The sequence below is a fragment of the Balaenoptera musculus genome, chromosome 2 (genome assembly GCF_009873245.2).
Source record: "Balaenoptera musculus isolate JJ_BM4_2016_0621 chromosome 2, mBalMus1.pri.v3, whole genome shotgun sequence".
NCBI classification, from domain to species: domain Eukaryota; kingdom Metazoa; phylum Chordata; class Mammalia; order Artiodactyla; family Balaenopteridae; genus Balaenoptera; species Balaenoptera musculus.
In genome coordinates, this window is record NC_045786.1 from 33,592,817 (window position 1) to 33,607,735 (window position 14,919).

The 14,919-nt window shown below is 50.8% G+C and overlaps 1 protein-coding gene across 7 annotated transcripts in view; it reads left to right on the forward strand.

Moving 5' to 3' along the window:
* The window catches only part of ARNT2 (aryl hydrocarbon receptor nuclear translocator 2), a 196,854-nt gene that overhangs the window by 64,655 nt on the left and 117,280 nt on the right, over positions 1-14,919 (forward strand). For all 7 annotated transcript variants that reach the window (XM_036844102.1, XM_036844101.1, XM_036844099.1 and 4 more), the window contains 2 exons: positions 3,150-3,363; positions 6,990-7,203. In XM_036844102.1, coding sequence (XP_036699997.1) covers positions 3,150-3,363; positions 6,990-7,203 — 428 coding nt within the window. The remainder of the gene's footprint in view (positions 1-3,149; positions 3,364-6,989; positions 7,204-14,919) is intronic.

Genomic DNA, 14,919 nt, shown 5'->3' on the forward strand with positions numbered 1-14,919 from the left:
CTTTTTCTTGCCTCCGTGATCTTTCAAAATGGAACTATGTGTACATACATGTATATGAATAGACATATACATATTTTAATAGATTCGGTAGCTACACTCATTTATCTTGTTGCTAGATAACTGGCAGCTCTTCGTCATTTTGACCTTCTGTTGGTAACCCAGTCTTATTTCGTGAAATGATCGGAGCATTTTCTGCACTGGTCAGTCAATACAGTCGGTTTTAAACAGTTGCCCTCGTGTCTCCGTCAAGCACCTGATCTCATGAGTTGGGTTTATCCAGTGCTGTGATGAAATTGCTTTAGATCCACGTTTAAGAACTTCACAAAGACTCTTCCCCCCAGACATTTACAAAGCGAGATGGTCTGTGGCTCTTTTGGAAATAGGATCAGAAGCAGGCGTGCCCTGGTCCAGTCTTGGCGCGGTTGCTGTGGTAACTAGCCAGGGGCTTGGACTTGGCCCTGTGGGTTTGGGGCATCACTGAAGGGATGGAAAGGGAAGGGCTGGGTTTGCGTCTTTAGAAATATCTGCCCAGTCACAGCATGCAGACTAAACTGAGGGCGAGGAGATGAGAGAGGTGACCAGACTGCGGAGGCTGGTGGCACCGAGGTGAGGGGGTGAGGAGTGGTGCCAGCCGGTGGGCGTGGGCCGGGAGAAGGTAGAAGAGAACCGGGAGGTATTTAGAAAAGATCCGACGCAGACTGAGTGTGAGGGGAAGAAGCACTTCACCGTGGGCTGCCCTGAAGATGAGGAAGAGGGGACAGCGCGTTCCTGTGCTGTGAGGGGAGTGGAGGAGCTGAATGCCCGCTGGAACAGAGGGCGGAAAAGTGGGTGGGCCCTGACTTGGGGTGCAGGGGGGGTCCTAAAAATCAAGCTGAGGAGATGGAACTTAGACTGCAAGCCGTAGGAGCAAGTTAGGGTTCGGGAGTGTCTCTGAGCAGGAGATATGGGGAAGCATGTCCAGGGCCCCCCGGCAGGGATGTGCATCCCACATCATAATATACTGTTCCTGCATGGCCATAGTTCCTGTCCAACACACCCTTCAGCAGTCCCAGGCAGCGTTCTCTGCGCACCATCTCCGCCCCTGTCTGCCTCGATGAGGTGCGGGCTGGCAGGGTGGAGAGCACGCCCTCGAGCAAGCTCACCCAGGCCCTCCCGACGCACAGTGCACAGTGGGCCAGCGCCTCCAGGCCGCCTGTGACAGGTGTGTGCGGAGGGCACAAGTGGGTGATGGTGGTGAAGACTGGGGCACACAGGAGTCCCCTGACCAAATGCCCCCTTCTCCCCCACTCCCCCCGTCTCTGTGATGGACCCCCTCTGCTTGGTTGTCTTTTCTCTCTCCACAGTATACAAGCCCCTGCCCGGTAACCTGAGAGCCGAGAGCCGTTTCTCCTGAAGAGCGGGCATCCTCCCTTGCCCCGTGGTGCAGGAGCACCTGGGCTGCCGCTGGCTGTTTCCTGTGCCCCCAAGGGTCCTCACTACGGGCGGGAGGGGAGACCTTGCCCCAGCAGTCCCCTTGCTGACCTCAGCCGCCCTCTCCTCCTGCCTCCCCGCAGGACTCACCCACCTCCGAACCTCTCCCCAGAAGCCAGCTGAGGGGCGTGGGAGACCCAGGCCCTGTTACCAGCCCAACGTCTCACGCTCCTGGTTCCTCGGCCCTCTCCTCCAAGCCCCAGGGCTGCCCCTGCACCCGGGCCTGTCTGCTCCTGCCCACAAAGGCTTCATCCCAATTCCAGCCCTTTCTTTGATCCTGCTGACCCTCCTCCCAGAATACGCCCCCTTTACCTGCTGCCAGATCAGGGCCAGCTCCCTCCCAGCTCCTCCCCCACCCCTTCCAGTCCCTGTCGCCCCCCAGGAGCACCTCCCCCTCTCCTCTCTCATTCTCTCCTGGGGTCTTTACTTTCCATGTGCCTCTGGGAGCATTTAATCACATTCTGCCTTCATTTCTACTATGCAAGGTGATGTTTTACCATCCTAACTGGTGCTTAGCTGCTTAGGACAGGAGCGGGACATTCCCTGGTTCCTTCGTCCCCTCCCCTTTGTGCGCCTGGCTCAGTGCTTTTTGTATAGAAGGTGCTCACCAGGCCGCCCAGCTTAGCTCGTCCCCCTTGGTTGGTTTGCGTGTTCACGTGACACCGGCCTGTAATCAGGTCTGCCTGGCATCTGCCCCAGCCTGGGAGGGTGGGGTGCGAAGCCCCATGGATACATGCGGTGTGTGAGGCAGCCTCGCCTGGGCTGGTTCCTTTCTTGCTCGTAGCGTCACCCTCATACTTGGAGCACCTGTGAAACCCTAAATCCTACAACGGACGTGTGATGTACTTTTAGACAGTTCTTTTATCCAGAGTGACAGCTTTGTCTCAGTGTCGTTGAACTGGGTTGGCTGTTACTCCCTTTCAAGCCTAGAGGTGATAATCTTGAGACAGAAACAGTCTATCATCCTTTTTGCTAGTTTTGCATCTTAACACGTCAGCGAAGGTTGCTTTCAGAATTCCTGGCAGCGCTGGGTTTTTTAATTGGCTCTCTGTTGTTTAGTGAGCGGGGTGCACCTGTTCTGTTACTAAGCTGCAGAAAATGTGCTGCACATAGTGCGAAGGCTCGTTCACAGCTTGATGTGACGTAGGCCTGTGGCGTGGCTGTCTGTTCAGTGACACCAAGAATGGCAAGGCTAGACATGTTTCTCACTGGGGGTCAAAGTAAACCACGTATTTGAGCAGATGGTAACTACATTCAGTGTGTGTGCGTGTGTGTGTGTGTGTGTGTGTGCACACCTAGCATGAACAGATCCGTGGGTGCACATGGAAAGCATGTTGAGTTCACTTTGGATGCCTGAAGGATAGTGTCTTCATTCTTTATGCTTATTAAAAAGTACTTAGGTACAGGGGAGCAGTGGGAAGCTTTGAGTACATATTTAGAGGTGAGTCTGTGGCATCTGTAGAAGCCTGTCCCCACCCCACCCCCTGAGAAAGAAACTTGCTAATGTGTCGGGGAGCTGCTCTGCCCAAGATGTGTTCAAAGCCACTGAATTAGCCATTATGAGCTAGTCTTTTGGTTACTCAGCGTTAACGATGTACATGCCGTTTTACGCCATCAGACAGTAACCCCCAGCCTGATCCTTCTCTTTCCCCCACTCCTGATCTCGTGCTTTCGGGAAGAGAGAACCACAGTGAGATTGAAAGGAGGCGGCGGAACAAGATGACCCAGTACATCACCGAGCTCTCCGACATGGTCCCCACGTGCAGCGCGCTGGCCCGGAAGCCGGACAAGCTCACCATCCTGCGCATGGCCGTCTCGCACATGAAGTCCATGCGGGGCACCGGGAACAAGTCCACGGATGGCGCCTACAAGCCTTCGTTCCTGACGGAGCAGGTACCCCGTTCGTCCCTCGTCTGCGTGCTTTTCTCCCCGGGTAATGGCATCATTGGAAGGGGAGAGAATGACAGCATCGCCAAGATGAGATAAGCTATGTGGGCAAACAGGGTTAAAGGCTGAGGTAGGGACGAAACCAGGGAATTTTATCTCCATTCTTCACTAGGAAACGCTCTTCCGGGGGGTGTTTGTCTGATTTTGCATCCTCTGCTTTTTTAATTTCCCATGTACCTTAATAAGGCATCACTCAAAAAAAGACATTGTGCTTAGCATGCTAACACAGGAAAAAGCCAAGCAAAACCACAGTTCTTCTGTGGTAGAATAGCAGTGGTGATCATGATGGTGATCAATCATAGTGGCAAGGATCCTAACAGCCAGCACTTAGGCCTCTGCCCTGAGCCGGGTCAAAGTCAGATCTTTCTGTGCAGGATTTCATTCAATCCTTATTCTAGCCTGAGGAGGAAGCCGCTGTAATTCATCCCTGCTTTAGAGATGAGCAAGTGCAGGCTTAGAAAGCGTCAGTCCCCTGCTCAGTGGCGGGGCCAGGAGTTGACACAGGTTGGTCAGACCCCAAAGCCATATATTTAACAGCTGTACTAGTAGCTGCATAGTTGGGAAGGGCAAACCCAGGAAATGGTTACTGGGAAGTATTTTGTAACTTGACCGTTCTCTGCGCTGGAAGGCCTGTGTTCTGGGTCCTGGTTCTTCTCCATGCTGGTCAGTAGTAGCTCAAATCATCAGATGCTCTCAGCTTCTGTTTGCTCATCTGTGGATGAACATGAGCTTTCTGCCTTCCTGACTCTGAGGGGTACTGCAGGATAAAGGAGATGATGGACTTGAGAACACTTTGTATATGGTGCAGGCAGGGGAAAGGAAAGTGATGTGCTGTTGGGGAGGCGGGTAGGAAGTGTTAGGTCTCGTCGGGGGCTTCTCGGGAGACAGCTGGCCCTGGCAGGCTGTGAAGGAGCCCCAGCAGATGCACAGAAACAGGGGAGAGGAAGGGATTCGACAGGAGCAGACCAGTGAGCACAGAGCCTTGGAGGAACAGGTGAGGAAGGCGTGTCCAGAGACAGAATCGTTTATTCTGCCAGTACGAGAAATCTGTTCACGTCACAGGACTTAGGTTTAGAAAAAGAGCAAGGGGAGAGGAGCTAACGTGTATTCCTGTGTGGCAGGCATTTTAGCAAGGGCTTGGGTCGTCCCAGGGCCCACGTGTTCCTCACCTCGAGGTGTGAGGAGGTGTGGCAGCGGAGTGACCCTCGCTGGGAGGCCACGGGGCCCAGTGGTGCAGGGCACAGCGCCCAGCCTCTTTCCACCTCTGCAAAAGGACCACAGTGATGGCTCCCACCTGGCAGGGTTGTGGAGACAGGTCAGGGGGCAGCAGAGGAGAAGGTTTAACACGGGGCTGCAGTGGAATGAAGGATGGAGAGCTGGCAGGTGAGCAGACAGAAATGCATTAGGCACCTCCTGACCACTAGGGTCGTGAAAAGCTTTTTCTCTTCATTTCTTTAATCCTTACATATTTGACATTAATCTCTTTACCTGTAAGCGACTGAGGATTAAGAAAGTGAAGAGAAGAGAGAAGGCAGTTATGCAAGTTACATGAGTCCTCCCCATCTTTCTCTCTCGGTTCCCAGGTAGGTTGTTGATGACAACAACAGCTACATGTGTTAAGCGCCTACTGTGTGCCAAGCCCTTACTAAGTCCTTCACGTGTAGGATCTCACTGAACCTCACAAAATCTCACTGAAAAAAAAACGTGTGAAAAAACGGAAGCCGAAGATGTTCAGTAGGGAGCCCAGACTTGCACAGTGAAGTGGAAGGGCCATAGTTGATGGTCTCCTTTTATGCCACAATCCGTGCCTTTAGACCTAACTGTTGGTTTAACTGGAGAATAAAGGCAAGGCTCATTCTGGATTCAGGGCACAGGACCTTGGTAATGAGTGATGTGCTCCCAGAAGACAAAAACCGGGGAGGAGGGTGTAGAAAGAGGGGCCCGTGATGAGGATGAGGCTCTGTTCCATAAGCCCTTCCCACAGTCCTTGCAAAAGGGCTGAAACTGTGAAAACCTATGTGGACTCATCAGCGTCCACTTCCTCTCCTCCAGAGACAGAGAATTCTCTACTTTCCCAGACAACCTGTTTCATTTTTTACAGTCCTTCCTTTTGGGAAGATCTTCTCCATACTGAAAGTAAAACCACTGACCCAGTCTTCTGAACTGAGTAAGCATCTAAGAGACATGGAACAGCAGAAGTGCCAAGCAAAAGAAATGGACAAAATCAACTTTTCCTTAAAAAAATGCTTGTACAGCCTGCTTCCGCCCTAGATTCCCAGACAGAGGATGTTACAGTTCTGACTCAGCCAAGGGCTCAGAGACACTGGCAAATCTCCCCAGTTTCTGCTCCCCAGCAGACTCACATTTTCTAATTTTCGGGCTTTTGGAGCCCCCTCGGGACGGGCACTGAGGGTGGGACCAGATGCTCTAGACTCCACGTCTTTTGCCTCCATGCAGATGGCCCTTACTCTGTGTTACAGCGGGGATTCCGCCTAAGATTACGCGTGAACAAAGGATTCCCAGCAAAAAGTGTTTGCCAACCGCTGACTGGAAGGATCGCTTTGTTCTTTGGGCCCTGAGCAGTGTGTGAGGTTGTTAGAGAGGTGGCTGTGGACTCCAGCACACGGGGAAGAGATAGCCCTCCAACTCCCGCAGGAACGGAGCTCCTTTCATTCAGCAGGAAAGGGCTCCTGAGCTTGATGTGAGAATGACACGGTGGGTAGCCACACCTGAGCTGCCTGCAGGCCCTGCAAAGAGAAGACGTTTTAACAGAGTTGACTTTGCCCCCTCTGTGTCCCTCTCGGGATGATGGCCAGGCTTCCTGCCGCCCATTCATTGATCCCAAGCAGCTTCCTTCCTGCCTTCACTGACAGTCATGAGCTGTGTGAGTGTGACTCCAGGGCTGGTGCAGTCAACCTCTCTTCTCACCGTAAAGTGACATGGACAATGCTAGGTGCCCTGCCACCTTCTGGGATTACTCTGAGAGTCTGTTGAGATGTTGGCTGTCAAGGAGTCCTGGAAGCTTGACAGACATGCAGATGTAAGGTGATACTCTTAAATCCGCCGCCAGCATTCAGCTCAGAAAGGAAGGAAGAGAAGAAGAATGAGTGCACTCTGAGTGTGGCAGGTGGTGGCTGGGGAGACAGCTGGTGCCTTTCCTTCTCTCCTCCCACTTTCCCATGGTCCCTCCTTCCCTTCCATGAGCCCCTTCTGCTCCAATGACATGACTGCAGTTTGAATATGTAGGTGAGGCCATTCACATCTCTGGCAACCCAACACCTCCTGGTGATCACTTCTTGCTCTCTCATTCCCCTGGGCTGGAAATTTCCTCTCTCCCTAAGAGAGGGCTGGTTAAGACAGGGTTAACAGTGTTTGGAGTAGCTGTATCTTAGGGCTAGTATAAGCTTCGTGCATTTTTACAGCTTATTTTCCAAAAACAAACCAAAAAAAGCCCCAAAACTCTTTGTGTATCACAATGAATTTCTGAATAAAAGTTGAAGGTTGCTAATAAGACTATTTAATTGGCCTGGGTTTGTCTGTGCTTGGTCCTAATCATGATTTTTTCTTCCCAGGAACTGAAGCATCTCATCCTTGAAGCAGCTGATGGATTTCTGTTTGTAGTGGCGGCTGAGACAGGGAGAGTGATTTATGTGTCTGACTCCGTTACCCCTGTGCTGAACCAGCCCCAGTCAGAGTGGTTTGGGAGCACCCTCTATGAACAGGTGCATCCTGACGATGTGGAGAAGCTGAGAGAGCAGCTGTGCACCTCAGAAAACTCAATGACAGGTCAGTGTAGCTCTCTCTCTCTCAAGACTTTTCCCTGGAGAAAAATTTCTTTCATTAAACATATCAGGAAGCTGGAGGTCAGAAAAAATTGCCTACAGGTGAGGGACATATTTGACTCAGCTTGTGTAATAGCTTCATTCATCCTGTAATGTTTTAAAACTTCATTTTTAATACATCATTTTTTTCCTATATTTTACCTGCAATTAGGGCATGTCACCACTAGGAAGCACTGTTGACACATTAGTCACAACCACATGCTCTGAAATGAGGGTTATGCCTCAAGTGCATGATTATCTGTGAACCTGATTATAGGCACTGATTTTCCAGACCTTACTTACCAGAAATGAAATTTCTCATTGAGATGTTTAAATACAGTCAGCTCTGCTCTAACACAAAATACATGTCATAAAAATCACTGCAATAAACAGAATCATGAAACAAAACCCACAGAGCTTAGCGGGAGAAAGTGGCTAGGAACACAACACTCAAAAATTTGTCAGTGACCAGTAAGAACAAAACTAGGAACCTGATAAAAATGGGAGCACAGCTTGACACATTCAATGGTTAAGAAATTTATAAATATTACCATAAATATGGCACTTGACCTTGAAACTGACTTGAAGTTTACTTGTGGAAGTGAGCCTCAGAAGGGCTGCCACTTCGGTGTTCCTGTGAAATGGTGCAAGGACAGTCATGTGAAATCAGGCAGAAATCAAAAACTGTAACACCAGATGTTGGACAGGTACAGCTCATAACACACACGGTAAATTGAGGCGGCTGCTGTGTGCCTGAGTGTGTGCATTTTGTGAATTCCTATGTGACTCAGTTCAGCTGGGTGCAGTTTTCTGTGTTCATCTAGTATTTCTTGCAGATGAAATCATGCATAAGCAAACACAAAATTCACATTCTGCTCAAATTGTCCCCCAGTGTATCAATGGCATTGGAACAGATTTGCATTTTCAAAACAAGTGTTATAGTAGAGCTGACTTATACCATAATACTTGCATTCCACTTTATGATAGATCTGTTTGTGCAGTGGTGTTCTTCCTGCCACACTGAGAGCTGCTGGATTCTCATTCACTTCTGTGTCTGCCTGCAGAGCCTTACTCAGTGCTTGGCATGCAGTAGGCATTCAGCAGAAGCCTGGTGAGCAAATGAGGCAGTGCTTTGCTCATTGTAGTAGTCTGCTAGGGCTGCCATAACAAAATACCACAGACTGAGTGGCATAAACAGCTGACATTTATTTTCTCACAGTTTTGGAGGCTGAAAGTCCAAGATCAAGGTGTTGACAGGTTTGGTTTCTGGTGAGACTTCTCTCCCAGGCCTGTAGACGGCCGCCTTCTCACTCTGTGCTCACATGGACTTTCCTCTGCGTCCACACACCCCTGGTGTCTCTCCCTCTTTATTTATTTATTTTTGGCTGCGTTGGGTCTTCGTTGCTGCGTGCGGGCTTTCTCTAGTTGTGGCAGGCAGGGGCAGCTGTTCGTTGTGGTGCGCAGGCTTCTCATTGCGGTGGCTTCTCTTGTTGTGGAGCACGGGGTCTAGGCGCGTGGGCTCAGTAGTTGTGGCTTGCAGGCTGTAGAGCGCAGGCTCAGTAGTTGTGGTGCACAGGCTTAGTTGCTCCGTGACATGTGGGATCTTCCTGGACCAGGGCTCGAACCTGTGTCCCCTGAGTTGGCAGGTGGGTTCTTAACCACTGCGCCACCAGGGAAGTCCCACTCCCTCTTTCTTCTTATAGGGACACCAGACCTATTGGATTAGGACCGTACTCTTTTGACTTTATATGACTTGATTCACCTCCTTAAAGGCCCTGTGTCCAAATACAGTCACATTCTGAGGTTCTGGGGGGCTAAGATTTCAAGATATCAATTTGATGGGGACACAGTCCAGTCCATAACACCTATGATAAGACTGAATCAGATGTTGTCAAAAGTGACAGCAGTACCACTGTTTCTGAACGATAATAGTCATTTTCTCAGTGTTGGTTATCAACAATACATGAAAAGGAGGGAGAAGATAAAGGATTAAGGTGTGAGGACAGAGTCTACATTGTGCTTATCTCCGTGTCTCTTGAAATGGTGACACGTGACCGTACTTGTAAAACAACGGTGCTGAAACAGACGCAAAGAAAGATGTGCTCTGCCATCCCCCAGCCTGGGGTGAATTAGAGAATTCCCTGTAGAAATCCTTGGGAACACACCTTGTAAAGTTAAATATCTGGGAGGGATGTGAAAGGGAAATAAAGCAGCCAGGAAGTGTTGGTTTGACAGCTGAAATCACCTTCTGTGGAAAGAGCTGTCTTTTTCCAGACTTCAGTGTTTGAACACAGGATGTGGCTTTTTGAAACCAGTCAGGAGACCCAGCTGGGGCAGTTGGTGGGGGAAGTGATGGTCAAGGGCAGGTCAGGCTCTGGGTCAAGGGTTTAGCTAGCGGGCTCACCAGAGTTGGGTGGACACTTCTGTCTGTGGGAAGTCTTAATGTGTCTGGCAGTGTTTAAAGGGGCAGAGTGAACCACTTTTGGACAGAAACGTCCCTGGAGTGGACACTGGATGGTGGCCTTGGCATCCTTCACCTCCAGAAAGTTCCTTGTGCTCTTTCGTGGCTTTTTTTCTTTTTACTTTCCTCTCTTCCTTCCTTTCTTTCTTCCTCCCTTCCTCCCTCCCTCCTTTCCTTCCTTCCTTCCTTCCTCCCTCCCTCCCTTTCTTCCTTTCTTTTCCTTCCTTCTTTCCTCTTTCCCCCTCTTTCTTTATCCAGTCACTACTTTTTAAAAAAACATTTATTCATTCATTCAACAAATACCTGTTTTGCATGGCCATAGAAAGGTCATTTGGGATGCAGCCTCTCCTTCCCAATCACCAACAGGAGTTTCCAGCTGTTGTTGAATGAATGGACCCCCATTTCTCAATTGTTCCAAATTATTTGTGATAATTTGGGGAGAGCCCCAGCCAGGTCGGTCCCTGAGGCCTTTGGCCGGAAAGCTCCTGTGCATGATTCACATGTCCCAATCAACTGTGATTAAGCTTGCCTATCTCCCCGAGAGCTTCGCTGAAGTCCAGAGATACTTTCAGCCTTGGATCACAGGATTTGGCCGGGCCGTGGTCCGGGCACAGATAGCAGCTCACCAGGAAGCCATGCTCAGCCAGCTCTGCCGGCTGACCTGTCATCACGCTGTTTCTGGGAGAGGTTAAAGATGCGGCATCTGCTGTGCAGTCTCCCTGCTCGTCCGCGAGAGGGGACGCCTGTGGGACCCATCGCACGTTTTGCTTTTATTTTCTCACTCAACCCTAACAGTGAACTATTAATAACTATAACAAACTCTCTTACATTCTTATAGCACGTTTTTACCACTTTAGTGGCTATGAACCCGGGCTGCACCTGCATCTCCTAGGAGCATCTTAGAAATCACAGGCCCCCTGGGCCTGCTGACTCAGGAGCTACATTTTAATGAGATCCCCAAGGGATTTATATGCACATTCTAGATTGAGAAGCCCTGAACTAAAGAATTTAGCAAGTTGTGGTTGGGGTCTTGCAGCTGCTGGGGTCGGGGACATCCTTCGACTGCTGGGACCGGCAGGAAGTGGTGGGATTGGCCCCAGCAACCTCTGCTGCCCGGCTTGGATTTGCCCAGCTCTCGGGCCCGAGGCCAGGCCTTTGGGGAGAGCAGTTGGAGGAGCAGCCCTTGGAGGCTTGACGCCCAGGGCACTCGCTGGCCAGGCAGGGGCATGGGCGCGCACAGAGCAGCCTGCAGCCCTGGGACCTCGCTCTGCGGTCCACACGCGGCAGCCTCTCCACCAGGGTCGGGAGGAGGTTTGCGGGGTCGGCAGTTGGCATCCTCCCCTGCAGAAGACGAGGAGAGCAAGGAGCTGAGGGTGGGCTCACACCGCGCCCTCGCGGACCCGGTCTGGAGCAGAAGCAAACCAGTTACGCGTGACGCCACAGAGGACAGCAGGCCCGCCTGGGAAAAGAGCGGACGGTAGTCAGCATTCAGCCTCACTCACCCAAGGCAGCTGGGCCTCCTTCGTAACACTTTGCAAAGGAGGGCGAGGACGAAATTGTGTTGGACTCAGCCACGCAGTTGGGTCCTTCCGGGAAGAATGTCAGGCCAATAATTGGTCCCCCAGGGGTCCCATGAAGTCCACCCCTGTGGTATCAGCTCTGGAAAAATATAGTCTGTTTCCAAATGTCAGTCATGAAGGTAACTTCATGAAAACCATACTTGCAAATCTATAGCTTATTTTCTTTGGAATAGCCACACTTAGTCTTTGGACTAATGCCAGACTCTCAACTCCTAAACGCATTCATCAGTCCCTTTCTTGCCATATTAGGTAACGTAGATAAATGTGGCCCACCCCCTAAAAAAAATCCTTATTTTATCTGAGTCAACTATTAACACTGTTATTGGGTTTCTGCTGTTTGAAATAGAAATAAAGTGTTTTAGTGGCAAGCAAAGCATGTTTATTTGATTCAGGCTCCTTAGAAATTGCCCAGTTGTGTAGTAAACAGTTAGGCCACCGGAAACAGTGTTTAGAGTTGGGTCGCCAGAGGTGCTTGGTAAATGCACGTGGGAGTGCAGTCGGAGAATCACGGGCTGGTTAGTTTCATGTCTTCCTAGTGACTTTTCCACTAGAAACCGCAACCTACTTAGATCTGTTATCCCAGATGTTTCTCTGGCGCCAGTTCAGTTCTTTCTCATTGTTAAATATTTATACAACTTGCCTTGTTTTGCTTTGCTACATACATAGCATGTTGTTGCTGCTGAACTGTTTGTGTTTTTCTCACATATTTTATGTTGAAAGATATTTCATGAATCTGGACAGATTTCCAGCTTGGGTTGCTGGGTTCATTATCACTCTGGTGTCACCGCGGATAAAGGAGCTGGGCATCGTTTTCACACACATCGCAGATTGTGGCTGGACGGCCAGCTTCCCTGCCAGCAGGGAGAGCAGAGAGAGCTCACCCCAGCCTGCGTGTGTGCTCACCAGGGCGGCTGAGGGGTGAGACGGGGTGGGCACGGGGGCCGAGGGGAGACTGCTGGGGGTCGTGGAAGCATCCCCGCGCTTGGAGTCAGATGGACCTGGTGACAGTTCGGTTCATGGCCCTTTATTTTGGGTGAATGACTTAATCTCTCCGGGCTAAGTTTCCTCACCTGTAGATGCAGACAATAATATGCCCCCTACAGGACTGCGTTGAAGCATGCACGACAGGACATACGGGATAGTATTAATGGTTGTGTTTGAGAACTGTGGAGATTTCATTCACTTTTAAATAACTGAAAATTATATTTAAACACTGATGTGGATCAGTGGTTTTCCAAACTATCTGTCTTGCTTGCTTTATTTCTCTTCTTACCCCTATAAAACGTGTCTTAGGATTTTGGCACTGTTGACAAGGGAAGGTGGGTAGACTTTGACCTTTCTGAGTTTTGCCCAGTTATGAAAGGATGCCCTTCCCACCCTGTGCTTGAGATCATCCATCACACATTCAGGAGGAGGAGAGGGGGGTGAAGATGTGCTTACTCTCTTTCTCTCTTTGTTCTGTTGGTTCATTCATTCATTCATTCATTCATCCAGCACATATTTATTGAGTACTAACTCACTTTGTGCTGAGTGTTGGGGATATAGTGGTGAACAAAACTGATGCAGTCTGGCTCTCCTGGAGGTTAAAGTTTAGTGGGGAAGAGAGACAGCAAAGAAATAATCACATGTAACACACACAGCACACCGTGACAAGTGTTAAGGAGGAAGAGTCCAGCGGGGGCATGGAGAACAAATAACATAGGACCTGGCTCATCTGGGCAGGTTGGAGTGAGCTCTTGTGAGTGAATGAGGCTTAGTGACATCTGGGAGCTAAATGTTGCCCGAGGAGACGGTGGAGGGTGAGGAGAGTAGATGCTCAGTCCCAGAGCAGTAAGTACCCAGGCCACTGCAGGTTTTCCACCAGAGGAGTCCCGGGATCCATGGTGCTTGTGAGAAGCTCACTCCGGCTACAGAGTGGAGAACATGTTGTGTGGGAGCCAGCCTGGGTGGGGGGAGTCAAGGTAACGAGGGTGTGGGAATTATCCTGGGGCGGTGATGGCAGGCAGGGGTTAAGATGGTGTCTTAGTTTCCTTGAGATGCAGTCACAAATTACCACAAACTGGGCAGCTTAAAACAACAGGAATTTACTCTCTCACAGTTCTGGAGGTCAGAAGTCCAGAATCAAGATGTCAGCAGGGTCGAGTCCCCCTGTAGGCTCTGAGGGAGACTCTCTCAGCTTCTGATGGTGGCCAGCAATCCCTGACGTTCCTTGACTTGTAGACACATCACTCCCATCTCTGCCTTCTCATCACATGGCGTGTGTGTCTCCGTGTCCAAAGTTCCCTCTTCTTACGAGGATGCCAGATGTACTGAATTAGGAGCCACCCTGATAGAGTATGGCCTCATCTTAACTTGGTTATAGCTACAAAGACCCTATTTCCAAATATTGTCACATTCACAACTTCTGTGTAGATGTGCATTCTGCAGACCTACTATTCAACCCAGTACAGGAGGTGGAAGGGCGTCGGAGATTCAAGAGATGTTTAGGCAGCAAAACCAACAGGGGGAGATGATCCACTAACCCTAGTTCTATCTCTACCCAAATTATGTTTAAAAAGCTGATGATCTAGGGCCTTTGGTGACCTTTTGTTGCTTCCTGGATTGTCACTGACAAGTTTCTTCCACCAGAAGTGAGTTGGACCGGGGAGAGCTGGAGGTACCCCCTCAGTGGCCCCGACTTGTCATGTTGAATCAAGTCACAAAGCTCATCCCTTCCTGTCATGCATTTGCACCCCAGGGGATCCCTTTGGACCCATCAGCCTGCTTTCATGATCAACTTGGCTACAATTCAGAATGTGCTCAGTGTACAGTGCTGGGAAGCAAAGAGACTCAGTGTTGTTCCTTTTGTATAGCTGTGGGTCACCCTGCAGCGTGAGTCGACAGCGTCACGACCCCAGGACTGGGTCTTGCAGCCCAGTGGGTGGGGTGGATTTTGCTCGCCCCTCCCCCGACTATGCGTGGTGCCCCTTCAGATCTGAGCCTCAGCAGAGGTAGGGCTGTGTTCTCCGGGTTCCTCTGCTTCATGCCCCTTCTCCCCTCCTCTTCATTTCCTTCCGGCTGGACCTGCTGATGCTCGCCCCCATCCATCTGAAGGAGGGTGAAGTCTGCCCGAAGGCCGGATACAGAGCAGCCTCTCAGAGCTGGTGGGGCCTGGCATTCAGTCACCTCTCCCGACCGGGATGGGCAGTCTCGTTCCTGCTTCTCACGCTCCCTCCAGCTCCTAGCCTGGGCTTCCGTCTCTCTTTGCCTGCCCTCGTTGCGACCTGATTCACTGCGTGATGTCTGAGTCCCACCCACCGCCCCCTGTCTTGGGCCACACCTGCCCCTGTGCACTGTCTTCACGGACAGAGCAGAACCAGCCCCAGTCCAGAGCCGGGGCCAAGGCCGTGTTGTGCTGAGGGCACTGGAAGGTCGCCACGGCTGAGGGCGGGCTCAGACGGGGAGAGAGCAGGGGTCCAGGTCAGCGCCTGAAGCTAGAGAGGGAGCTGGGCGATGCTAGGATGGCCGAGGGCAGGGGACAAGCAGGGCACGTCCGAGACGGGAGGTGGAGTTTGTCCTCCAGCTTGGGACGTATTCTGCCGTGACACGGACCTGGCCTGCTCAGGCCTGTCTCTGCCCGTCTTCAAGGTACAGAATCCGT